Raw genomic sequence first — 23,364 nt, 5'->3', positions numbered from 1 at the left:
AATCCCCGTCTCGGCCGTCGGGGACTTGTCGCTCGCCGAATGCAAGTATTTGGTGAAGGTACTATCGCCCTAACTACGCTCCAGATAACGCTCTCGATATCACTAAAGGTCACAGGGATCATAACAGAACAAGATGTCCAAAGTAGACTACTCTCAGCCCGGCTCGACTGGGTATGAAATCCCGCAAGATCTCACCTGGAACGACCCGGCCAACCGCCCGTTGCGGGTGGTGACCATCGGCACCGGCATCTCGGGGATACTGATGGCATATCAGATCCAGAAGCAATGTTCTAATGTCGAACACGTTTTGTATGAGAAAAATGCGGACGTGGGTGGCACCTGGTTGGAAAACCGCTACCCCATGGCCGGTTGCGATGTCCCGAGCCATGCCTACACCTACCCATTTGCCCCGAATCCAGACTGGCCCCGGTACTTCTCCTATGCGCCCGATATCTGGAATTACCTCGACCGGGTATGCAAAGTCTTTGAGCTGCGCCGCTACATGGTGTTCCGCACTGAGGTGGTGGGCTGCTACTGGAACGAAGACCGCGGAGAATGGACAGTCCGACTGCGACAGCAGGCTGGCGAGGGAGAACCCCGAGAGTTTGAAGATCATTGCCATGTTTTGATTCACGCGACGGGGGTATTCAATAATCCTCAGTGGCCTCAAATCCCCAACCTCCATGACCGGTTCCAAGGCCGAGTGATCCATACCGCACGATGGCCCGACGACTATCAAGAGTCGCAATGGAAGCACGATCGAGTAGCGGTTATTGGCTCCGGAGCATCTTCCATCCAAACGGTGCCCGGGATGCAACCCACGGTGAAGCAGCTCGATGTCTTTGTCCGGACGGGCGTGTGGTTCGGAGTGCTAGCGGGCAACACTGGCAGCCAGACCAAGGAATACACACCTACCGAGCGCGACGAATTCCGGCGCAATCCAGCGGCGCTTGTGGCCCATGCAAAGACCATCGAGGACCAGGTCAACGGCACCTGGGGGGCCTTTTACACGGGGTCCAAGGGGCAAACGATGGCGTCGGCGTTTTTCCGCCAGCGCACCGCCAACTTGATCAAGGATGAGAAGCTACGGAAAGGGCTTGATCCATCCTTTGCGTTTGGTTGTCGTCGCATCACCCCGGGCGACCCCTACATGGAGGCGATTCAGAAGGAGAACGTCAATGTACACTTCACCCCTGTGGTAAGCTGTACAGAGAAGGGTGTGGTTGGTGGCGATGGGGTAGAGCGCCAGGTTGACACTATAGTATGTGCCACGGGCTTCGATGCCTCGTATCGGCCACGTTTCCCCATCGTGGGCCGAGACGGCGTGGACCTGAGGGAGAAGTGGAAGGAGTGCCCCAATTCATATCTGGGCCTTGCCGTGCCGGAGATGCCCAACTTTTTCACATTCATCGGGCCGACGTGGCCTATACAAAATGGCAGTGTCATTGGGCCGCTGCAGGCCGTCTCAAACTACGTGGTACAGTGGATTAAAAAGGCCCAGAACGAGAATCTTCGTAGCTGGGTGCCGCGACAAGATCGCACGGATCAATTTAACGATCATGTCCAGGAGTGGGTGAAGAACACGGTCTGGACAGATGAATGTCGAAGCTGTACGTTTCCTCTTTCAACAGCCACGGCTGAACGTGCTAACAAGAATCATTTAGGGTACAAGAACAATGAGACTGGTCGGGTCAATGCCATCTGGCCCGGCTCTTCGCTGCACTACCAGCAAGTCATCAACCAGCCTCGCTACGAAGACTTCGACATCCACTCGTTCCATCAGAATCCCTGGGCCTGCCTGGGCATGGGGTGGACGATCCAGGACCGCAAAGGCCCGAAGGAAGCCGATGTTAGTCCTCATCTGGGTCTACAGGAGATCGACCCGAAATGGTGGGAATCAATCGAGCATGACGGCGGTTCCAATGTAGTTTCTGACAGTACCCTCTAGGTACGAAGAGGTTGGCGGCAATCTGCGGACATTACAGGAGCAGCTCGAGGGTCGTGAGTCGCCCACTGTGCTGCATAGCAGCGAGGGATCGAAATCCTGGTCTGCAATGGCCGCTAAATGGATTCCAGTGATCCTGCTTGGCTGGGCGCTTGTTCGTTTCGCGTAATAGCCGTATGTGTATAGATTAGAGTTTCAAGGCAATCCACAATGATCCGTTTATATTGCATAAGCTCTAAAAGACTTAGATATTCCATCTATATGTGTTATTAGAGGTCTTTCTTGGACTTGGGCTGGGCCATGGGGCAATCCCCGAAATACTTGTAGGTCCAAGGAAAGAAATGGAATAGCAGCCCAGTCATCACATAGTATACTCCTTTCCACGGAAACGCCGTCCCATGTCCGACTGCATTGACGCTCACATTCGTCATGTCATATCTCTTATCGTCCGCGTTAGCAATCTCCACCATCCCTGCTGCCACATCAAGGAAGGAAACCGGCGTCTTCGCGGTTTTGGTGCTCAGAATATGACCCCGTTGCACATCGTGCACTAGTCCCCCAGGTTTCACGAAAGTTGTGGACACCCAATGCTTCTCAGCACGTAGGACCTTCTCGGCCTTTGCAAGATCACTGTAGAGATTACCAGCGGCTATGTTGAGGACTCGGTGAATGAGGGGCGGAACGTCGGTGCATAAAGAGTCTTCGAGGCTAGCAGAAGATAGCACAATTAACTGGGGTAGAGGCTGGCATCCTTCTGCTTGGAGCTTTCTGAGAGCTTTAAGCACGGCATTGGTGCAGTCCTGGGCGATAGTACAATGTGGCATATTGTCGGGAATCGCCACTACCATGAAGACGGCTCGCGTGCCTCGAATGCATTCAGATAGTAGTGACACATCCTCCAGCAACCCTTCCCACACTTTCACCTGATGGTGTTGAGTGATTCCAGGATGTACTCGGTCCAGCTTTGAGGCAGACCGGCAGTAGGCGTGAATCTGGTTGTCGGGCGACTGCAGGAGGACGTTCAGTAGTGCCTGGCCAGTGTTGCCAGTGGCCCCTAGAATAGCGTACTGACGCATTGCAATTTTGTAGTCTTCGCTGGGAGTACTGCTCGAGGATAGTCCGATAGGTTGCAGAAACCTACTCGTCATTTCCTTGCTGGGAATATGGAAGTCTATGATTAAATTCGGCCCGAGGTTGGGGATTCTGAATCTCGCTCTCCGAAAATCCGTACGCATACAAGTACAGCGCTGCGAAGAGCTGAACAAGAGATAAAGTTCCACTAGTCGAAGGAAACCAAGTTTGGATGAATTAGAATGATAGGCTATTGACGCATTTGTCGTACAGATTTATCCACCCGATTAATGATTGAGACCATTGTCCTGGTCTGCCTCTAGTGGCTTGAGTTCTATATCTTTATACCAAGTGGCAGTCAATCCATATCATGGAGAAGGGGGGAGCTCCTCCAGATCTGGGAAATCATCCCAGGCTCCTTCATCTCCACACCAACGCACCCACCGCAACATGATCGCAGAGACCTGCGAGTGCTGTCCGCGCCCTTGAGCCGACATCTGCTTGACCTTTTCGGTTTGCCGCACCCAGTTTGGATCCAACATACGCTCGACCGAATCCATTGTCATGTGTGCCAGTGTTAGAAAGTCTGCCTTCTTCAAAGGGAAACCTTCCTCTCCCTCGAAAGGTTGGCACACATTCTCGGCGCACATCAGTGCCCGGATGACCTTGCATGCATGTCCGTCGTCCTGGTAGACGCGGGCGCGCTGCACCACGTCGGGCCACCCAGTTGCCGCTTGCTTGGGTTGGTACCTGGTGATTCTATCTGGGTACAAGTTTGGGCATCCCAGAGCCGCATAGGTGACCAGGTCGGAGCGTACTTTCCTCTCCAATAACCGAGCTCGTGTCTCTATGCTCATCCATTTCTGTCTATTAATTGTGGGGAAGAATACGGCGGCCGTCAATGTATGCAGCATAACAAAGTCGAGAGCTTCCACTTTGCGTGGATGCTGGGCCGCACCACAGATATAGGCCGAGGCTTGCAGCATCTCCGCCGTCTTGCGCGCGAGATCCTCCTCCGTTCGCTGTACCTGAAAGTGGGACAAGTGAGGGATTAGCTCCTTCAGGGCTCGTTTCAGCAGCGCATCCGCCATTCGATTGTTGCCATCTTCTGGCCCGACCGCTTTAGAGACCACCGGGTCTAGACGCATCTCTTCCACAATGGAGAGGATTGGGAGACTTTGCGGTCGTCCGTTGCATTCCAAATGCTGCTCAGTCACGTTGAGGAACTCCGCAGGGTACGATGGGTGCAGACACGTTGAAGCCAGACATTCCGCGACTAAAAATGGCTGTTGAAACTCTAAGGCAAATCCGAGATCGATCAATGGGTGGATAAAGCCTGTACACAAGATCTTAACAGTTGAAGCCGGCTATACATCGGGGTCATGCATACCGGAAAACAGTCGGGCTAGCAGATCCTCCGCCAACGTGTCTCCCTTGAAAAGATAGTCATTCAAGACCGTGGGGATACCCTTCGCCGCCACCTCAGCCTGGAAGAAGCGCACATAGTCTCCATATAGCTCGAAGTTGCCTAGTCCTTGCCGAAAGAACTCGGGATCACGCAATTTAATGGTGACGGAGGGATCGTTATAGTAGGTCAGAAGCTGAAAGGGCTTGTTAAAGTCATACGCAGTTTGCAACTCGTCGAGAGTAGCTCCCAAGGCCCACAGTGTTAAAACATGGTGGCTAATGTGGTCTGGTTCGCTGGTCAGTAGAGGCTCCGCTGTGTCTCAATCAGGACACTCACTGTGGAATCCCACAATTTCGTCATGAAAGGTGTGAAACTTCGAGTGATTGCTCATAACTAGATCCGAGGCCCGGTCTGCGCTTTGCTGCTCCAGGTTTTCAACATGAGTGAAACCTGGTGTGTCCGTTGCAGAGAGCTGGATATTCCAAGGAGTGGCTTGATATGGTCCCTTCTGAGGGTCTGGTTTGCCAGCGACTGCTGGTACGTGCGATTTCATTTTTTTCACACTTATCTCAGTTGTGCAATGTTTCCTTCTCAACCATGAACCCCTGGACCTTTCGTCCTTCATGTCCACCTCCGAGTAATTTATATGCTCTCGGCAATGTTTCCTTCGCTGACCGAACATCCACACCCTCTGTTAGAAACACTCAGCCCCTCAGAATTCGAAAAGCAACGCTGAGATCTTGACGTGTTGTCAGCAACCTAGAAAGCCCAGCGGGGTTTATGTCCCTTGTAGCTCGGCAAAACCCAAAGGTCAAATATATAGTTGTAAAGAATTATGATAGCATGTACTAGGGTCTTGTCGTATTGGGGAGAAGTAGCAGTTCAAGTGAAAGGGAGAGCGTTGCCAGTGCTTTTTAATCCAAGGATAGAAGCAGTATAAAACGAATAATAGCCCAGCTTAGAGACAGAGTGGATCGAACGAACAGGTCTCGACTACCCTCGAGCTTCAAACCCTATGCAACTCCCATATTCTTACAGTTCACTGCATCCGGATGGTGTACGAAGCCCCTTGGTGCTCGACTAGGCCCTGTATAGCGAGACCTTACCGGTTTGGGTTTCAACGGAGATATGAGGTAAAAGCAATCAATCGATCAGTCGAAGGCTCCCTCCACCAGAGTACTTCCTTCCTCAAATTCTCAAGCTCCGTATCCCTGTGCTGCCTTTTACGCAACGGTTTCGATATCGACGCCGAGCCTTAATGTTTTAACAGACAGTAGTCTATCGATACTCATACCCTCGACGTCCTTTAAGAAGTACTGGAAATATTAATTAGCCAGAGATAGGCCTGTAAAACCAATTCATGCTTACTTTGTACCGATATTTTGCACCTGCCACATTATATTCCCCCCAATGGTTCGAGCCGGACAAACCGCCAACCCTTCGCTTGGAGTTTCACTTCGCCCGGTGCTCCGCCGCAAATCGTTTCCTCAAGGTTTCCATGAGTGAGCGGCTGTGTTCGTGGTCGGAAGAGAACCCCTCCGCTCGCGGGAGAGGAAGCGATGAGTTGATTGAGACATATCGTACCTGGGGACGGGGTAACATAGGGAGCAATTGTGACTGGGAATGTCATGATCGATCACAACCAAATCGAAGCCGAGGGAAACTCCATAATCCCGCCTAACGCTCTATGCTCTGGGGAACGGTTTCATCAGTTCGCGAATCTAGCTGCTGCTGCCCGTGCAAATGGATCCTTAATCCTGGCACAGATTGGCCATCCAGGACGCTAGACCCCCTCCCACCGTCAACCGGAACTGATCAGTGCCAGCGACGTGCTACTGGATCACCGGAATATGGGGAACCCAAAACAGACGCAGTCTTACCAATCGCATGTATTTATTTTGGAGATCCGTGCAGCCATCATGGAGAAGGTCCGTCTGGGCTTTATAGTTGGGATCAAAATTAACAGTGTCGAGTTTCAGTCAAATGGAATTAATTATTTCTGACGAGGCCTGCGAGCTGTGTCGTGCGCTTGAAACGCACCAATCGACTTTGTTAAATTACTGGGGGTGGGGATATAAGAACTTGGGGGAGGATGATAATGCAAAGCATGTCATCTCGAAATATCATGAGGCTGTAGGCTCTCTCTTTCGATTGGCCGCTTTCCGAAGTTGGAAGACACTAAAAGAATGGCCGGTCCTTTCTCGACATTGCTCCAAAGGTTGTTTCGTCCCTGACTAAGATGAAGTCCTACCAGACAGGAGGATTCCGCTCCACGGCTGGAATGGTTGATGGCCTACAGACCGTTGACGGCATTGGGCTTGCACGTCCATTCTGTCAGGAGCCATTCCTTTGCCACGAGATACTAAGTGGCAAGATCTCTGGCGCTATAATTCCGGGTATGTACCAGCTCAACTATCAGCTCACTGTTGCAGCAGCATGCATTCAAATGAGACAGATTGGTAACAAGGTGCAACCGGTGGATCTGAGTTCCCAGAACGCGGTGGATGCAGTCACTGCAGCAGTTGAGGATTGAAGCGAAAGGTGATTGACCGGTCGGAAGAGGCGTTCAAGCCCCCATTTTTGTCTGGAGACCAATCTCTGGTGGACGGTAATAATTGTTTCGGAGTATGAGCCGGGTAGTACGGCGTCGTATAGGTGATTCTTAAATATTCTGGTTATACGGAGGACTCTGTGTACTCATTGGCAGCCTGAGGCGACAGCGGATAACGGAAAGTAGTATAGCGCCTATTTTGGATTCATTTGCATTGTGAAACAAAATCAGGATTAAGACAACGGCGAGGAAATCGTTCAATCCCAAAAGACAACGACTTGGATCCGAACAGCTGGGGACAGTTCTAGAGTTGCGACTGTTGCCCGCCGTTCCCCAGGACCAGGTTGCCTGTGTGGACCGAGAGTGCCTGGGGGACATTGAAAAGCATCGATCGGTTGTTCAAAACAGAACATGACCACCGTGGGTACGCGCTAAGCCCTTTTGGGTTAGGGGCACCGGGCACCAATGAGAAGCCGTACGAGAGATTTCCAGCCCTGAGGGCATTCAAGCTGTACAATGTACACCAGTGTAGTGTCCCATCGGATCAACTGCGATCAAGTAATATTAGTAGTACTGAGTTTTGTATTTATTCTGGTGACTGGATATCTGGGGCTATCGAATATTGCGAAACAAGGATACTACCAGTCTCAGGGAGTGTAAGAGCGCAAGATATATATTTGCACTAGAGTAAACTACTGGTTACGAGCAGAGAGTGGCAGTGCACCAGATCACCCTGAAGCGAGAGGTCGGTGGAGGAATAATCATCATCATAATTGACTGTATAAATCACTGAACTGGCAGCCCCTGGTTAGAACTATATTCACTGTAGTATATTTGTTATCACGCCGAATTTACTGTGCACTGTTATTTGGGCATTTCACGCGCGGGTTCGGGTTTGACCCACGCCCGACCCGGCTCTGGGTCGGGTTTTTGGATCAACCCCCCGCCCCGAACCTGCCTGGACTTTAGTTAACCCGCCCCGGTCTGAGCTGACACTAGGCCGAAATAGATCTAGTACACCCGAGTCAGCACGTGCCTTACCGAACTTGGTCTAGCATTGTTGATATGCCGTCTGAAGATGGAACACGCGATGGTCTATTCGATTAAGCATGTTAAGGCACGGCTTGTGTCCGTTATGTATCTACAATCACCATTATGGTGCATCTCTTATTCAATCTCAGCATCGATGACGCCCTCCACAGCCATTGGGTGCCGCGAGATGCTGGTGACCTTAAACCCGCCCTCCTTCAACAGCGCCCTCCACGCCTCCTCGGTCCTTTCCAGCCCACTGGTGCAGCTCATCAAGGCCAGGTCTAGCGTGGTCATCAAATGCGTCGCGCCTTGTGCGGGTAGTACGATTTCGTAGATCAGCAGCCTGGAGTACCCCGGCGTCATGACCTTCTTCACCTCGGCAAATATGCGCGCCACGTCGGCATTGGGCCAGTCGTGCGGCACAGCGTGGAAGAAGTAGGCGCGGCGCGGTGATGGCTGCGGTTGGAAGAAGTCGTGCGCCATCTTGCGGATTCGGCTGTCTAGTCTCTCCTTGCCATGCGTGGTGACCACTTCAGGCAGGTCTTGGACAATGAGGACGTTGGGCGGGAGCTCGGGGTGGCGGTCGAGCAAGCGTTGGGCGTCGAGGCCTTGAGCGCCACCCACGTCGACGAAAAGTGGCTTGGTCAGGTCAGCGCCGGCCACGAGGGGCTGGGTATCGTAGACGTCCGTCCAGAGCATCTTGTATTGAGTCACCGCCGTCATGACACCCTGGAACGAGCCACCTGCTTCGGGGTGATCTTGGACGTAGCTAAAGAGGTCCCGCCCGAAGACATCGCGGTAGTTGTCAAAGGAAGGAATGTCAAGCGGCTCTTTGTAGCCATTGTTGGCCAGAAAGCCCGCAAGGTTCCGGCCACAGGGAATGGAATGATCCAAGCTGCATGACGAGTCAATTTCTATGAGTCCCGTCCGCACATTCTAGGTTCTGGTATTGCTAGCCTTGCACACGTACCCCGCCTTGATTATTTCGCCGATATGCGTCTCTTTAGCGCCCAGAGCCAAGGAGGTGGGCGTGGACTGCCATGTATCCACGCCCACCTCCTGGATCACGTGAAGGGCAGCGATGTGTTTGAGAAAGCGACGCAACAGGTTCGGCTCGCAGGCTGTATGAGCCCAGCCGAGAAGCGTGTCAAGCGTCTGTGCTGCGCCTGGAGTTTGCGTATCGGCCTCGGTCCACTTCGACCAGATATCGAGGTCTTGAAGCAGCTGAAGGCCGGCAACGAGGCCGGGGCCTTCGAAGGCGATGGCCCAGCCTTGCTCAAAGGGTGTCTCAAGGCGGGCGAGAAGGCGACGAGCTGCTTCTTTGGCAGCAAAGCGGTCAGCTGGCGCTGTGAATTGGCTTGGTTGAATTGCATCGAGGGTGGAAACAATATCCGCCGACATCGTACCGGCCTGGTACCTTGCTGTTGCTGACCCCGAGTCTCTTGATACCCAGAATCGTTGATGAGCAAGACTTCCACAGTCCAGAAGGTGAGCATGTGGACTCAAAGATATGAGGGGTATTACTGGGAAATGAACAACGGGGAGAAGGGATTGCCCAGCCTTAAACACCACGACGGCTCGAGATCTTATTGGGCCTAAACACTGGGGAGGCCCGAGAGCACGGGGAGTAAGGGAGGTAACTAGAGTCTACTAGGTAGTGACCTGTAACCGAGGGGTGGTCGTGAGGTCTGAACAAGGCGCCACGGATTCATAGTGAAACAGCCTGAGAACTTGTAGAATATATGCCGTCTGTAGATTTTAAAGCTCTGACCCAGCCCACCAAAACTCTAGGGTAGGGTAAGTGGGCGACAGGTTACGTGGGGAATGACAGTCTGAACAGGACACTCAAGTTAAGAGATCTGCAAGGCTAGAACAGAAGTGGACGGAAATATGATAACTTGTACATCTACCGACATCAAATGCCGTGCAATCTAAAAAACGTCTATTTCGATAATATTGATATTAGTTCCTCCGAAGTGTCGATCGCTGTCTACTCACACCTCCGACATCCGAGAGCCATATCCAAGGATTCGATACCCAATGATTCCACACCTATGCGCACATAAAGCGTGATGTAGCGGTTCTCAGATGATCAAATACATATGTGTCTTGATGAATAGATCAACAACATAAAGGGTAGCCGAGCCCAGACGAGCGATCCGCGGAATCCAGATGCACAATTTTCACCCTTCTCAATCGGTCAGAAAGGCGTGCAGTCGTGGGTGATTTAATACATCATGAGGTTCTCAACAGTCTCATCGCTACTAATAGCTGGATTGCCACTAGCGACTTCATTGCCTGCTACAAGCACTCCTAGCTTGGGCGACATAGAAAGTCCAGGCAGTGGGCCATACCCAGCTGTAGGTCTCCCTGTCGAGCTTTGGTTGATATGCCTCAGATAGCATGAAACACAAGCCTAACATGACTTAGAATTGGTTTACCGACGCTAGTTTATCCAATCACACCATCTACTCGCCTGTCTCTGTGCCCCCAGGCGTATCCCTCCCAGTCCTCGTCTGGGCAGAGGGTGGTTGTGACAACAATGGGACGAAGTACGTTCCGTTTCTGACTAATATCGCTTCATATGGATTTTTAGTCCTTGCATCCGGTCCCCCAAATGGAAGCGGCTCAACCACGGCACAGTTCATGGCGGATGCAGTTGAATGGATCACGGCAAGGGCAGGAACACCGGGCCCGTATGCCTCAGTTAATCCCACATTCATAGCAGCGGCAGGTCAAAGCTGCGGTGGGCTTGAGACATATCGAATGCGAAGCAATGACCAGATCAGTATCTTGGGTATCTTCAATTCGGGCTTCTTAGGAAACGAGACTTTTACTCCCAGTGTCGGGGGGCAGGCGACTGAGCCCCCAGCTACTATCAAGGAGGTTCACAAACCGGTGTTCTACTTCTTGGGGGGACCTACTGATATTGCCTATGCCAATGTACGACATCTTGCAATTTCTGATTGCCCCCATAAGGTTCGAATGGCGAGCTGACGACAGTTCTTATAGGGTGAAGCAGATTATCATAGTCTTAAGGGGGTTCCCAAATGGATTGGGAATTATCCTGTGGGCCATAGTGGAACATATCACGATGAAAATGGTGGAGTCTTCGGTGTTGCTGCTGTGAACTGGCTGCAATGGACCTTTAGACGTAACGAGACGGCGGCCGGCTTTTTCACCAAGGGTGGTGCACAGAAGGACGGATGGGAGGAAGTGGAGAGCGAGGGTTTGGAGAAGCTCTTTGCGTCTATCCCGAGCAAAAGGATGAAGTAGAGAGGTATCTGAAGGCCATTGCTTGATTTTGTTGGGCCCCTGTGTCGAGACTTACTTTTTGTTTTCGGGAATTCTAAGTTAAGGCACCTTGATAGTCAGGAGAATGGGATTTTCACGGTAATACTTCACGACCTTATCACTTAGAAGTTACGCTCGCCTCTTGTAAGTAACTGTTCATTTTCGGCCTAGATAGGCGAGAAGAACCACCCTAGATATGCTTGTTATAGAATCATGAGGTATACCTTCAAGAAAGGAGTCACAAATAATCTCACCTGACAGTGTTGATCTATCCCACGGCACCATCGAACTACTATACGAGAGCTATTCCTCTTTTACGTGCTTACACCAAGCGAAATGGTATTCATTCTAATGTTATGACCCTTATGATGTAAGGATATGCATGGGAAAAAGCGCACACGAAATTATAACCTCACTAGGAGCTAGTTTGCAGTCCTTTGGTTATGTCAACGCTCCATATTAATATCATCACTTTCACCTAGCACCGTAACGCAGGACGTGGTCAATGATGTAGGATATTTGATCAGACCGGTATGTATCGTGCTCGATTGTGCAACCATAGGCATTGAAAACCATACTCGATTTATTCTCACTATATACAGGCCAGAACGGCAGCGCGGTATCTTATCCTCTTCTCAGCCACAGGAGGGTACGGGTAGGGAACTGTTGAAGAACAGTACAATGACTAACTTACCTTCATTAGCATTCGGGTTCAAGTCGTATGCGAAGGAGACCCAGGCTTTGGTCATTTCTGAACCGAGGGCCCTTTCCCATGCAACGTCGGGTATGAGATTGGAAAAAACATAAGGGATTTCCGTTCCGGTCGTGATCCCTGCTGATGGCTCCGAACTGTTAGTCGGGAGTTGGTTGAAACGATAGCGGTATACAGGCTTATCGCCGTTGTGTTTTGTCAGTGCTTCGGCAATCATCCTTGCTGGACCGACCTGAACCATATCCCCAAATATCGAGCAAGCCATCTTGTCTAATATGCCCGAACTTAACATAACATCCCCGGTGTTATAAGGACATCCTTCCCGGGTATCATTAGTGTAAAGGCTTAGAAGACTTTTCACCATGGAGTCGGGAAGACGTTCTGGCCGAAAGTAACCATCAGCTAACGAGAACAACGTTAGTGCAGGAGAACTATAGGCCCGTAAGTAATGAGGTATGTGCTCACCTAAGGGGTCCATCAATTCATCAGTGGAGTTGATTCCAGTTGGAGCCGACGTTGTCCCCTCATCAGTATTGGCTTCCAATATCAGTAAGACAAGACAAATGCAGATATCTTTCAAGACGGGAGGACTTACTCCCTACAATAGTAGCCACCTTTACATATTCCCCTGCAGGAAACGCAAACTGCACAGATGTAGTCGTGAAGCTTCCGTCAATCGACTGGCCCGTTGTATCGCCAACGCTTGAAAGGAACGTGTCAATTGGAAGGGCCCTGATACAGTCCAGTTGTTCAGCTGCATTTGATCCAGCCAGAGTGGAGCAGGATGTATTTGTAATCAAACTGTCGAAAGTCTGCTGGAATGAAGTCGTATTTGGCAGCGTCAGGGGAAACGCTCCGCCACTCTCTAGAATGGCCCCCCGAAATAGGCCGTCATCACGGCCACCATAGGCCATCATATGCGAGTAAATAGAAACAGCTCCAGCTCTAGACCGAGACTAGGTTTAGTCATTTCTTGCCTTGTGCAGGCTAAAATCAAACAGACTCACGACTCTCCGAACAGCGTTACTTGGGGTTGGTTAGTGTAGATCCGTAACCTGCGAGGAGGGACACAGCAGAATGCTACCTTTCTTGGGATCGCCACCAAAGGAAGCAATGTTTTCCTGTAGCCAATGCAATGCCCGTCGCTGATCCAACATGCCGATGTTCAGCAGACCGAGCTCCGCAATCTGGCGTCCGTTTAAGAACCCTAGAGATGCAAGGCGATAGTTCTGCGCCACCTCAGCTGTTAGGTCATGCTAGAATTAAGCTAGTTGGTGATAGAAAGACACCTACAATCGAGACAAATATGACTGGCTTTTTGATTTGGGCGGATAGCGCGACGATATTGGCTCCATCAAATCGTGGGTCTCCCTACATATTCGTTAGAAAAGAGTTGTGTCCACTGCCTATGCGCCGTGGTACGTTAACCTACTATATATCCGCCTGTAAGCCCACTTCCATAGAGCCATACCAAGACCGGCACCAGCGGAGAAGACGCGCTTTTTCCCAGTTCGTCAGGCCGCCAGACATTCAATGTAAGACAATCCTCACTCTGTCGGTACTTCGAGTTGGGCTTGCCATAGCACGCTGGACCCATAGTAGTTGCGTTCAGTGTCCCAAAGGATGCATTAAGCGGCACTGCCTGCCGTAGTCGCAACGGTCCTATCGGTGGTTCTGCGTAGGGAATGCCCAGGAATCGCTGGATTCCTTCCGGGTCATTCTTACTTCCAAGGATAGTGCCATTCTTCACTGTCACCATGGGTTGTGATTCATATTGCCTATCTCCTAATGCAGTGATCTGCACAATATGGTATATGAGCAAATGAAGCAAGGCTAGACGCATCATGCGGATTGCAAGTTCGTGGTGGAATAGCTTAATACGCGTATAGAGTTGGTGGAACAACAAAGTGTACAGAGTTGGACCCAACAGAGCCGAATCCCGAATAAAATGGCTGTCTGGATGTATACGACGCAGTCCATGATTTCACTACATGCATGATTGTCCGGATGGCGGATGCAGAAATGGCGGCTCCACGCTTTCTTCCGCTCGGATCGCTTGAGCAAGAAGACTCGGAAGTCGGGATGTGAATATCATTGCAGCTAGGGCCAAGCCACTGTCCAGTAGGAGCTCATACCGTATAGATCGACACAAAGAGGAGTATCCCACAGATGGATATACGTGGAAATGGAGGGCCACCGGAGGCCCTATGCTGGCTATGGCTATGAATCTACTATGGTGTCCAAAATACTCCATCCAAGCAATAAAATCAATTTCCTACTTTTCTAATTCCTTTGCGCGACAGAGCCTTTTACTGTTATGTCAAGTGCGAGTTATTATTATATGAAAAAGGTTATCTCACATAGAAGCATTGCCCCTATAGCCCTCGACGGAAGCTGAATAGTCAAAGTCCATGGGGCTACAACTCCCCACGCCGAGTGCAAAACATTCTAATGGTGCTGGATCTCCTAGAAATGTGAGAAGATCATCGTGTGTCGAGAAAAGATTAGTACATGCCGAGTCAAGATACACGACTTCCTGATCAGGGTTCGGCATTTGAGATAGAGCCTCACGTCGCAGGCTGCCCTCAGAGATTGGGACACGGGAATGACGAGTTGCTGTAGCCCAACCTATGGGAATATTCGGCGCCTCATGCTCTCTCGTAGCTCGCTCCAGAGAGAATTTCCAGACGTGGAGGATTTCAGTTATCACGTCGGCGCATCGTTGGGCTACTTTCAGTGTTTTCATGGACTCCAGGATTTTCACGGCCTTTTGCACGTTTTGAATACATGTCTCTATTGAGGATTGCGAGTATCCGAGAAGAATGGTCCGGAGAATAATCAAACTGGCATAGAGAACATAGAAGGTGTTGTACCACCATGTTCGGAAGTAGTGGCGATGCTGATAGGCATCATACGCTAGAGCGATGGTCTTCTGAGCGGCCTCCAGGCAGATGTGCCTGTGGTCGACTTGGATATCGCTGCTTGCTATGGACAGATAGGGTCGGTGAATGAATATCCGTGCGTGATGAAAACGTAGTTGCAAGATCAACTTTTGTTTGCTCACCCACTCATTCTCGGTGAAGGTGTCAAGATCGAAGTTAAGATGCTTTGGCAAATGGAGCTTCCAACAAAGCAAATCCTGGTCCAATGTGGTTGCCAACTGTGACATCCGTTCCGGTGAGAGTGCACTCGAGGAATGGTATAAACGCTTGGATGCGCGTTGTAATATCGCCGAGAGATCAGCTAAGACAGTCACAAGCGCGCCTTCGCTTCCATCCCCGTCTGGATGATTCTGAGAGGCGGATGGAGCGAGCTCTCCTGACATGCGGCTGTAGGACGGCCCGTATTCATTTGGCCCTGCCAATGTACTAGATCTTCCAGATAGACAGGATGCTTCGACGTCCTGGTAGTAAATAGCCCACCAAGTTCGGGCCCTGGCCAAATTGTGATGATCAGAATGGGATCGATCATGGCGGGAAATGCCGATCGCAAGTGCAGTTCGCACAGCCATACCACTGTACATATAGCAGGCATGTGGCTTGAGCGCATGTTGGCAATATATGGATAGTAACAGAAGGGCCTGGGCGCTTTCAATGGAACAGACCTCAAAAATGTCCCCTAGCAACTGACGCGCTCTGCGAAAGTAAATTTTGGAAAGGAAGATAGAGGAAGGGATCTCTCTTGGGGGTTTAGATGCTGAGCGTTCAGTCAAACTAACTTCAAGCTCAGTCCGTAGCGAAAGAAAGGCATCAGGGCTGGCAGTTAGCGACACTACTGCTAGCACTGCATTGTAAAGAGCAAAGAGGTGCATTTGATCTCGCCGCAGCTGCTTGACTGTGCTCCTCACCCAGACTTCCTGCTCACATCGTTCAATGAAGGACTTCCTTTCTAAGAATGGTAGCGAGTTATGGATATTGTCGAAGAAGAGATCGACGTACTCCATCTCTAGCCTCATCGGACTACCAATGAAGCAATCCCAAACGCCCGATTGTCCCAGTCCCACCGTGACATCTCGACCCATACCCGTCGACTTCGTGGCCGGCGGAGATTCCTTTCCGATGGACACAGCATCGGGGGCCTTAGGAAGTTGAGACGTCCTTCCCGCCGCTGTGACCGGGGCCGGCGGAGCTGAATCAGGATGGTGGACTGATCGTCGTAGAGCATGTCCACAATTGATAATGGGGTTTGAACCGCACTCCTCGGCATATCTAAGTAATCTCCAGAGAGCTTTCTGGCCGTTGCAAAGAGCTGGCTCAGCAGGGCAAAGTTAGAGCTGTTGCCATAGAACTCCGTTCCGGTCGTGTGCGCATTCTTCCCTTCCACCCCTTCGTGGTTCACTTCCCGTATGTCACTGGGTGTTATTCTCATGCTTGTCTGTACTGCATCATAGGCGATCTCACTCGGTCTCGCTCCTTCGGACCGATCATGGGAGCGGATGTCGGCCAGGGGCGACTCGTCCACCCGACAGGCACCCCCAACCGGTCGAGACGAATTGGTTCGTCGTGACTTCCGCTCTGAATATACACAATGAAAGCCACGATCTAAGGGTGTCAGACCACTGCATCCAGCCCCATACGGTGGTGGTGCAGATCTTACCTTTGCATGTTTGGCACGGGAGCTTTTGATTGCACTTCATCTTCTTCCTGCGGCACATATCGCAGGCCTGACTGACCCTCTCGTAAAACTTCCGTTTCATGGATGACATTGTTTGCAAAATCCTGTCCTCTCCTACCAGGTGTGCTATATCTCGATTCCGGTCTTTTGGCCGCTGGATAAGATCAACAACGGTCTGATCCTGAGCAGGTCCTGTAGACGAACTGGGGCAAAATGTGGGGAAGCCCTGTTCCCCGCACATTTCCCGCTTGTAAAGAAGACCCACCCGGTGCATTGCCTTAAGTCTATCAGGTACGTTGAGATACAAGCTCTAATTTCCCCTTTCCGATAGCCGACATCCGACATTCGACATCCGGCAAGTGCGTGGGTGGACCATGGCTGTCATGGAGATTGACCATGATCATATAAATCTCTCCAATCTGGATTACACTAGGATATCCACAAAGACATAACTCCGACAAATACATCTGGCCACAAGCCGAGACAAGAATATGGCTGCTGCAGATACTGAATTCCCCGTGAACTGGGACGTCAATAAAGGCCACCTAGTTCATAGTGACGACCCGGAGAAAATCTACCGGGAATATGCTCATTTGCGCTCGACATGCCCGGTGGCTCATGTGGATGCACACAGTGGGTATTGGATCCTGACGAAGTACGCTTATCACCCCTTGCCAAACCTCGCTCGAGTGGACTGCATACTGAATTGCAAGACAGATATGCCGATGTTAAGGCTACCGCCTCGGACAATTCAAAGTTCATCTCAGCAAAGTGTGCTGTTGTGCCCGCAGATCCCCGGGGAATCCGACGACCCCCGCTCAAGTTCGATGGCGAGCAGCACGCCCCCTACCGCACCGCTGTGGATCGAACCCTCAAACCTGCTCGTTTGAGAAGGTTGGAACCAATACTGAGAAGCCATGCCGAGCGGGAGCTTGGCGCTTAATCCAACAAGGTCATGGTGACATATATGAGGAATTTGGTGCGCAGTTTTCCGGTTGGGTGGAGAAGGAGTGGCTCAATCTGGACGAGCCAGACTCAAAGCTACTCTCCAGCGCCATCACTCCATTTGTGACGGCGTGGCGCACACAGGACTGGGCCCTAGTCAAATCGTCCAGTGATATGTCTACGAAATTGCCAGGCGCGTTATTGCATCCCGCAAAGATAAACTGCTTGATCCAGAAGAGGATCCTGCGTCAAGCCTGCTGGTTGAGAGAGATCACGATGGAAATCCTTTGGATGATCACAACTTGGTGTAAGTTGATTGAGGTAGTCATTTCCATTGCATTTGTTCTGACAACCCCCAGTGGATGCATTCGCCAGATATTGATCGTTGCAATGGTTGCTCCGAGCATCATCATTTCTTCCATGACAAACCATCTGAGCAAGGACAAGGAGCTGCAAAATAGACTCCGTAATGACAAGAAGCTTCTACCAGCGGCCATTGAGGAGTTCATTCGACTGTATGTTCCGTACCGCGGCTTCTCCCGAACAGCACTGCACGAAGTCGAGATTTCAGGGACTAAGGTTCCTCCTGATGAGGTATGTTTCCACCATCTTGGATATCATCTACTAGATATGATCTGACTCAATGTGCCAGCCGATCACGGTCGTTTATGCGGCTGCGAACCGCGACCCGGATCAGTTTCCACATCCGGATGAGTTCATTATGCACAGAGACAATATCTCGACACATCTTGGATTCGGTCACGGTAGGCACCGCTGTGCCGGGATGGTGCTAGCACGCATGATGCTGCGAATCTACCTCGAGACATTGTTGGATAATACGGTCGACTTTGAGGTCGATGGGGAGATACATTATGCCCGGCTACCAGAGATTGGCCTGACTACTTGCCCCATGAAGTTTTATCCCCGGCCATAGGAAGATCTTAGAGCTACTGGGGAGAATTTGGGTTAGAAGTATACTGTTGGCAATTTGACTGTATTACTTTGAATTCGTCTCATGAAGGATACCCTGTAGCTCTTAGCATATTTCCCATGATAGGAACAAAGGCCATCTCCTAGAATTGAGACGGGACCTTATTGATCCTCATAAAATGTGGAAATTATGTTTTCTAAAGATGCGTAGATGGAACTACATGCCCATTAGCAATTGTCTAATAACACGCGCAAACCTAGGAACCCTGGTAAAAGTGTGCAATTGAAGTTTCTCGGATACTGGTCCGCTTCTTCTCCTAGTATCTAAGCACAAAGTATTTCTTTTCATGGCCAATGCGCCGCGAATTAAGTCTCTCCGCCTCATATTCCTCAGCGGTCCAATTTCCTGTCTCCTTCTTGCGCCTGCGGTTCTCTAGCATATACAACTCACGAATCGCCGCGAACCCAAGTAATCCCACTGCCACGATAATCAAAACAGCGATCACGGATATTCGATACGATGGTGCATAACTCTCTCTGAATATCTGCCCGGCAATGACTGCAGATATATTGGTTAACCCGAATAAACCCATCGTGACTGCACGGGTGGCATGGTCTGGTGTATTGTCCGTCAACCATGCAGCAATCAGCGGGTTTGCGGTGCCCGAGCCGATCAGCGCAACATGGAGGAACCCGTAGCGAAGCTTGTTACTTTTACTGGCGATGAGGACAATATACCCAACAATCGAGATCAACATCGATAAAATGGCAAAGCCGGAGCGCTCATGGAAGCGGTCCGAGAGCCAGACAATGGTCAGGAGGCCCACACCACCCCTACTTGCGATTAGACAGGCGATCAGCCGTATTCCCAGAGGGTCACTTACATCATGAAGGGAGGGACTGTCATTAGATTTGCCTTAATCGATTCATAACCCATTCCCTTGACCATCAGAGGTAGGAAGATGGCAAAGCCATACGCAGGCGTAGTGGCACACAGGTTGCACACAATGATAAGGACTTTCTTCCAGTCCTTCAGAGCATTGACGATATCCTTCGTGGTGAGGCGATGGTCAGATTCCTCAGCATTAGCTTGTGCCATGTCTTCGTGTGCCCCTCTATCAGTAACCATGCGACGGATCGCATGTGCTCGCTCCCTTTCATTCAAAAACCAGGCTGTTCTCAGTTTGTTCGGTAGCATTGCCAGCGCCAGGACAGCGACAAATATAGTGACACTTCCTTCGACAAGGAAAAGTAACTGCCAGTCCTTCCACTGTGTCGACCGGATCTGGAAGCATCCATAGGCAATCAGACCAGCAAATGCCCCCGAGAACGCAAAGCTCAGGGCCAACATCCCCATCCGAAATCCGGCGTGGTATGCAGGATACAACGTGCCGATATAGTAGTATGCGGTGGGAACATATCCAGCCTCGAAGACACCGAGAAGCAAGCGGAGGGCCATCATCTGTGCACGGTTTTTCATGACAGCCTGAGTGATTGTCACCACGCCCCAGGCTGCCATGATGAACGGTAGCCACAAACGAGGCCCTACAATTCTCCCCAGCATGACGGAGATAGGCATACATGGGATGAAAGTAGCGGCATAGAGAGATACGGCATTCGGCACGTCATTGTGCTTGAGATGCAAGTCCTGGCTGAACGCTGCACTTGACTGTTAGGAAATCTTTCTTTGTATCTCAGCGGAAGAAGAAGAGAAGCATTGAAGTGCTCGGATTTCACATACTTTCTGTGGTCGCAGCGTTGCTTATGTTCGACTTGTCTACTGCTTGGAGCTAATGGCAGAACGGTGAGCAACTGTGATATCGAAATACAGACGCGATTTGAACGGAAGACCATACCAAGAAGCCCACTGTTAAGATAGAGACAATGGCGCAGTCAAGCTTCAGGTTGAGCCGGCGATCCAACTTGGTATCTTGAGGTGTCGATGCATCATAACCCTGTTGTTGCTTTTGAGATATTGGGTCATATGAAACATCCTCAATCTGTTCATCATAGGATTGTTGGGCGTCAGTGAGTTTTTTTTGGGATGCCATGGCGAAATCGATCAGTGAGGAGGCAAGTTAGAATTATCGATTTTGCATTCTATTTTGGAAGATAGTACCTTGTACATCGACGGGGCTTTTGACAGTGATGGATTGGCAGATCTCGAGCCCCTCCGCCAAGTACGAGTAGACGATATAGTACAACCGAGTCCCGGCATCCGATATCCCATATCCGACTTCCGTTAGTTAAGAATGATGAAAATTATTCCAGCACTGCGAAATCCAGAGATTTATTGCAGACTTACAACACCTCAAGGAAAGTAATAAAGCCCAAGGACTTGATAACATCAAATCGTCTAGGGTTAGTAACTCACAATCCTGCTGGGTATGCAGATATCATCACGATGGCGCCAAGCAAATTTGCAATTCAGAGTTATATAGTCCAGAGAAGAGAAACAATAGCAACACCATAAAAGATCTATCCATGACATCGGTAGCTACGACAATGTAGTACTGGACGTTTTGTTAACCTTGTTGACCGAGGGGGAAGGTCCTCTGCCAATTCCCGATTCCGTAGCAGCCTATGGCCTTACGTAGTGAAATTGAAGCAATAACGTCTTGGCGTCAGGATATGCACCTAAACAGCTCATTGAATATGGGAGCTTCGAGGTACGCTAGCCGCTTTGAGCTAGCCCAGGGCTGTTGGCCCCAGCCTCCAAATATCGTACACCAGTAACACCACGAGCCATGGTTAAGCAATATATGCACCCAATCGCTAACTACCAGGAAGTAACCTATACAGCAAGCGTGTCAGCACTGCCCCGAAGTGTTGGGTAGAAGGTTAACACTATTCCAGTTCTACTGCACAGCGGTGAGCGTTAAGGCCCATAACTTGTTGCCAGTCATGTCGACGACAACCGCCAAGCGCAAGCGTGCGAGGAAGGCATGTATCCCATGCCATCAGCGCAAGCGAAAATGCGACAACGTCTATCCTTGTGGCATGTGCACCACCTACGGATACAACTGCAGCTATGCCGAGAATAATACCAGCGGTTCTATGGACCGCGGCGTGCATATTCCGCCTCCAGCCAAGCGTGTCAGTCTCGACGGTACAAGTCGTCTGAGTAGGACCGATATGCGGCGAGCACATCACTATGGCGATGACTCGTTGGCCAAGAGTCCCACCGTCGTGGCCGGTGCCTCCCCGGGCATCTTTGACGAGTTGAAGTTCAGATACGCCGGGGCATCGGCGTCCATGGCATTCCCGCACATCCTGGGTGTGGCTCTCGGTTCCGACAACCCTCCAAAGATGCGGTCGTTCGCTTATAATTTTGGCATTCGCCCGGAGGAGGCATCCGGTGCTCACTGCTTTCTGGGAAGTCTCATCTCGGAGGAAGACCTTAGTTTTTTCTCGGATGCGTTCTTCTCGGTATTGGGCCCCATCATGGACGTGATGGACCCAATGATCTACACGCAGCGATGTCGGGACTATTACCGTAGTTCTGGCAGCAACAACGCCGCATTTGCCGCCGTGGCTGCTGGCATCGCTGCTCTGGGATCGTTCCTATCTCCTAATGGACACCCGCGGGAGTCTGACCTGGTGCAGTACGCGAAAGCCATCCTTGATGATCCGGCCTCCATGCGCTTGCATGGTATCGACCACATCGTCGCATGGGGCATGCGAGTGCTTTACCTACGCGCAACGACCCGCCCCAGCAATGCTTGGATCGCTTCGTGCACGCAGATGCACCTCTGTGAGGCGATCGGGCTACATGAGGAAGAGAACATCAAGAAAATAGCGTCCATCGCTGGCGCTGCTGTCGTTGGACATGACGCGGACCGGCTGAGGAGAATTTTCTGGATCTCGTGGGCCGGGCATAACATGCTGTCCTATGAGTACGATCGTTCGCCTGTAGCATTTCGGGCTGTGACTTGCCAGCCTATCATCTCCATACCCGGGTGCGTTGCCGATCAGTTCGTACAGCTGATCCAGATCATTCCATCGCCCAATTCTCCGTTCCAGCTCGAACTGCGCCCTCCCAATCCCAGTGAAGAGCTACTTGAGCGCCTCAAGGCGCTGAATGAGCCACAATTTACCCATCCGTTCCTGTTGGTGACGAAGGCGGACATTGCATTTTGCTTCTATCGACGACTTTACCAGCTCAAGACCCGCATACCAGACGATCTCATTAAGTTTGTCATTGATAGTGGCAACGCCGCAGTGGAGGCGGCCGAGCAGCAAGCTAGCCAGGGCCGTCTGTTCTGGAACATCATCGGCAGCGTCTTCCAGTATACCTGCATCCTGCTGGCCATTGACACGCCCGTGGCCACCACCCACATCGGCACCGCATTGAAGGGCTTGGAGAACCTTGTCAAGGCTGCCGATACAGCACTAACGCGGGAGGCATTGTCGATCGCGCGGCACCTCCTCAGCCTTCATATGGCAAAGAAGCGAAACGAACTTGCTCAGCTAGAAGCTGTCGAGGCGGGCTATGAATTCTTTCAGACACCGTCGGCCTCTGAGGCCAACACTGCTGTGCCAGATATGGATTGGGAAGTGGAATGGGATCAGTTCTTTATCGAGCCATATATATCTATGCTCGGTCCAGACATCCAGTTGTAATCACGCCGGAAAGCTGACCCTTGTAGTTATAATAATATGATACATATAGAATCTTGGAAAAGAAGACTTACTGCAATGAATCTATTTCTTTACCAAGTTCTTGGATTCCCCGGAGAGTATGTAAGGGAGTCTCGGATAGAGGGCACCTAGATATGACGCCTCACCGCGAGAAGCAATAGAGTATATGTATATTTGTGCTCCTGGCAGGAGTTTTAACCCCTCTCATTCAACGAGGTTGA

General features: G+C 50.9%; 11 protein-coding genes across 11 annotated transcripts; 5 read left to right on the top strand and 6 right to left on the bottom strand.

The window, feature by feature from the left end:
* Positions 1-133: 133 nt before the first annotated feature.
* ANOM_001651 (flavin-containing monooxygenase) lies at positions 134-2,167 on the top strand (the record flags this gene model as incomplete). The annotated part of the gene is made up of 3 exons (XM_015546908.1): positions 134-1,610; positions 1,665-1,890; positions 1,949-2,167. The coding sequence occupies 3 exons, from the start codon at positions 134-136 to the stop codon at positions 2,112-2,114; spliced, it is 1,869 nt and encodes a 622-aa protein (XP_015410220.1). The 3' UTR covers positions 2,115-2,167.
* A 47-nt stretch (positions 2,168-2,214) lies between these two features.
* ANOM_001650 (uncharacterized protein) lies at positions 2,215-3,093 on the bottom strand (the record flags this gene model as incomplete). Its single annotated transcript, XM_015546907.1, has 1 exon — positions 2,215-3,093. The coding sequence occupies one exon, from the start codon at positions 3,091-3,093 to the stop codon at positions 2,215-2,217; it is 879 nt and encodes a 292-aa protein (XP_015410221.1).
* A 291-nt stretch (positions 3,094-3,384) lies between these two features.
* ANOM_001649 (questin oxidase family protein) lies at positions 3,385-4,977 on the bottom strand (the record flags this gene model as incomplete). The annotated part of the gene is made up of 3 exons (XM_015546906.1): positions 3,385-4,352; positions 4,407-4,709; positions 4,761-4,977. 3 exons carry the CDS (start codon positions 4,975-4,977, stop codon positions 3,385-3,387), a joined length of 1,488 nt encoding a protein of 495 aa, XP_015410199.1.
* Positions 4,978-6,663: 1,686 nt separating this feature from the next.
* ANOM_001648 (aflYa/ nadA/ NADH oxidase) lies at positions 6,664-6,957 on the top strand (the record flags this gene model as incomplete). Its single annotated transcript, XM_015546905.1, has 1 exon — positions 6,664-6,957. One exon carries the CDS (start codon positions 6,664-6,666, stop codon positions 6,955-6,957), a length of 294 nt encoding a protein of 97 aa, XP_015410198.1.
* Positions 6,958-8,142: 1,185 nt separating this feature from the next.
* On the bottom strand, positions 8,143-9,408 carry ANOM_001647 (O-methyltransferase; the record flags this gene model as incomplete). The annotated part of the gene is made up of 2 exons (XM_015546904.1): positions 8,143-8,902; positions 8,978-9,408. 2 exons carry the CDS (start codon positions 9,406-9,408, stop codon positions 8,143-8,145), a joined length of 1,191 nt encoding a protein of 396 aa, XP_015410205.1.
* Positions 9,409-10,244: 836 nt separating this feature from the next.
* On the top strand, positions 10,245-11,283 carry ANOM_001646 (uncharacterized protein; the record flags this gene model as incomplete). The annotated part of the gene is made up of 3 exons (XM_015546903.1): positions 10,245-10,367; positions 10,438-10,950; positions 11,020-11,283. 3 exons carry the CDS (start codon positions 10,245-10,247, stop codon positions 11,281-11,283), a joined length of 900 nt encoding a protein of 299 aa, XP_015410204.1.
* A 492-nt stretch (positions 11,284-11,775) lies between these two features.
* ANOM_001645 (uncharacterized protein) lies at positions 11,776-13,856 on the bottom strand (the record flags this gene model as incomplete). Its single annotated transcript, XM_015546902.1, has 8 exons — positions 11,776-11,924; positions 11,996-12,415; positions 12,479-12,550; positions 12,609-12,958; positions 13,021-13,039; positions 13,098-13,242; positions 13,307-13,384; positions 13,446-13,856. The coding sequence occupies 8 exons, from the start codon at positions 13,854-13,856 to the stop codon at positions 11,776-11,778; spliced, it is 1,644 nt and encodes a 547-aa protein (XP_015410207.1).
* A 513-nt stretch (positions 13,857-14,369) lies between these two features.
* On the bottom strand, positions 14,370-16,718 carry ANOM_001644 (uncharacterized protein; the record flags this gene model as incomplete). Its single annotated transcript, XM_015546901.1, has 3 exons — positions 14,370-16,159; positions 16,210-16,554; positions 16,610-16,718. 3 exons carry the CDS (start codon positions 16,716-16,718, stop codon positions 14,370-14,372), a joined length of 2,244 nt encoding a protein of 747 aa, XP_015410206.1.
* A 400-nt stretch (positions 16,719-17,118) lies between these two features.
* On the top strand, positions 17,119-18,506 carry ANOM_001643 (uncharacterized protein; the record flags this gene model as incomplete). The annotated part of the gene is made up of 6 exons (XM_015546900.1): positions 17,119-17,282; positions 17,345-17,511; positions 17,580-17,703; positions 17,766-17,879; positions 17,932-18,166; positions 18,225-18,506. The coding sequence occupies 6 exons, from the start codon at positions 17,119-17,121 to the stop codon at positions 18,504-18,506; spliced, it is 1,086 nt and encodes a 361-aa protein (XP_015410201.1).
* Positions 18,507-18,819: 313 nt separating this feature from the next.
* Positions 18,820-20,553, bottom strand: ANOM_001642 (uncharacterized protein; the record flags this gene model as incomplete). The annotated part of the gene is made up of 4 exons (XM_015546899.1): positions 18,820-19,336; positions 19,387-20,161; positions 20,244-20,292; positions 20,359-20,553. 4 exons carry the CDS (start codon positions 20,551-20,553, stop codon positions 18,820-18,822), a joined length of 1,536 nt encoding a protein of 511 aa, XP_015410200.1.
* An 853-nt stretch (positions 20,554-21,406) lies between these two features.
* ANOM_001641 (C6 zinc finger domain protein) lies at positions 21,407-23,125 on the top strand (the record flags this gene model as incomplete). The annotated part of the gene is made up of 1 exon (XM_015546898.1): positions 21,407-23,125. The coding sequence occupies one exon, from the start codon at positions 21,407-21,409 to the stop codon at positions 23,123-23,125; it is 1,719 nt and encodes a 572-aa protein (XP_015410203.1).
* Positions 23,126-23,364: the final 239 nt, after the last annotated feature.

Source organism: Aspergillus nomiae, assembly GCF_001204775.2.
Source record: "Aspergillus nomiae NRRL 13137 chromosome Unknown contig00034, whole genome shotgun sequence".
Lineage (NCBI taxonomy): Eukaryota > Fungi > Ascomycota > Eurotiomycetes > Eurotiales > Aspergillaceae > Aspergillus > Aspergillus nomiae.
Note: the sequence above shows the minus strand (reverse complement) of the source record. Positions and strands in the feature narration are given on the sequence as shown.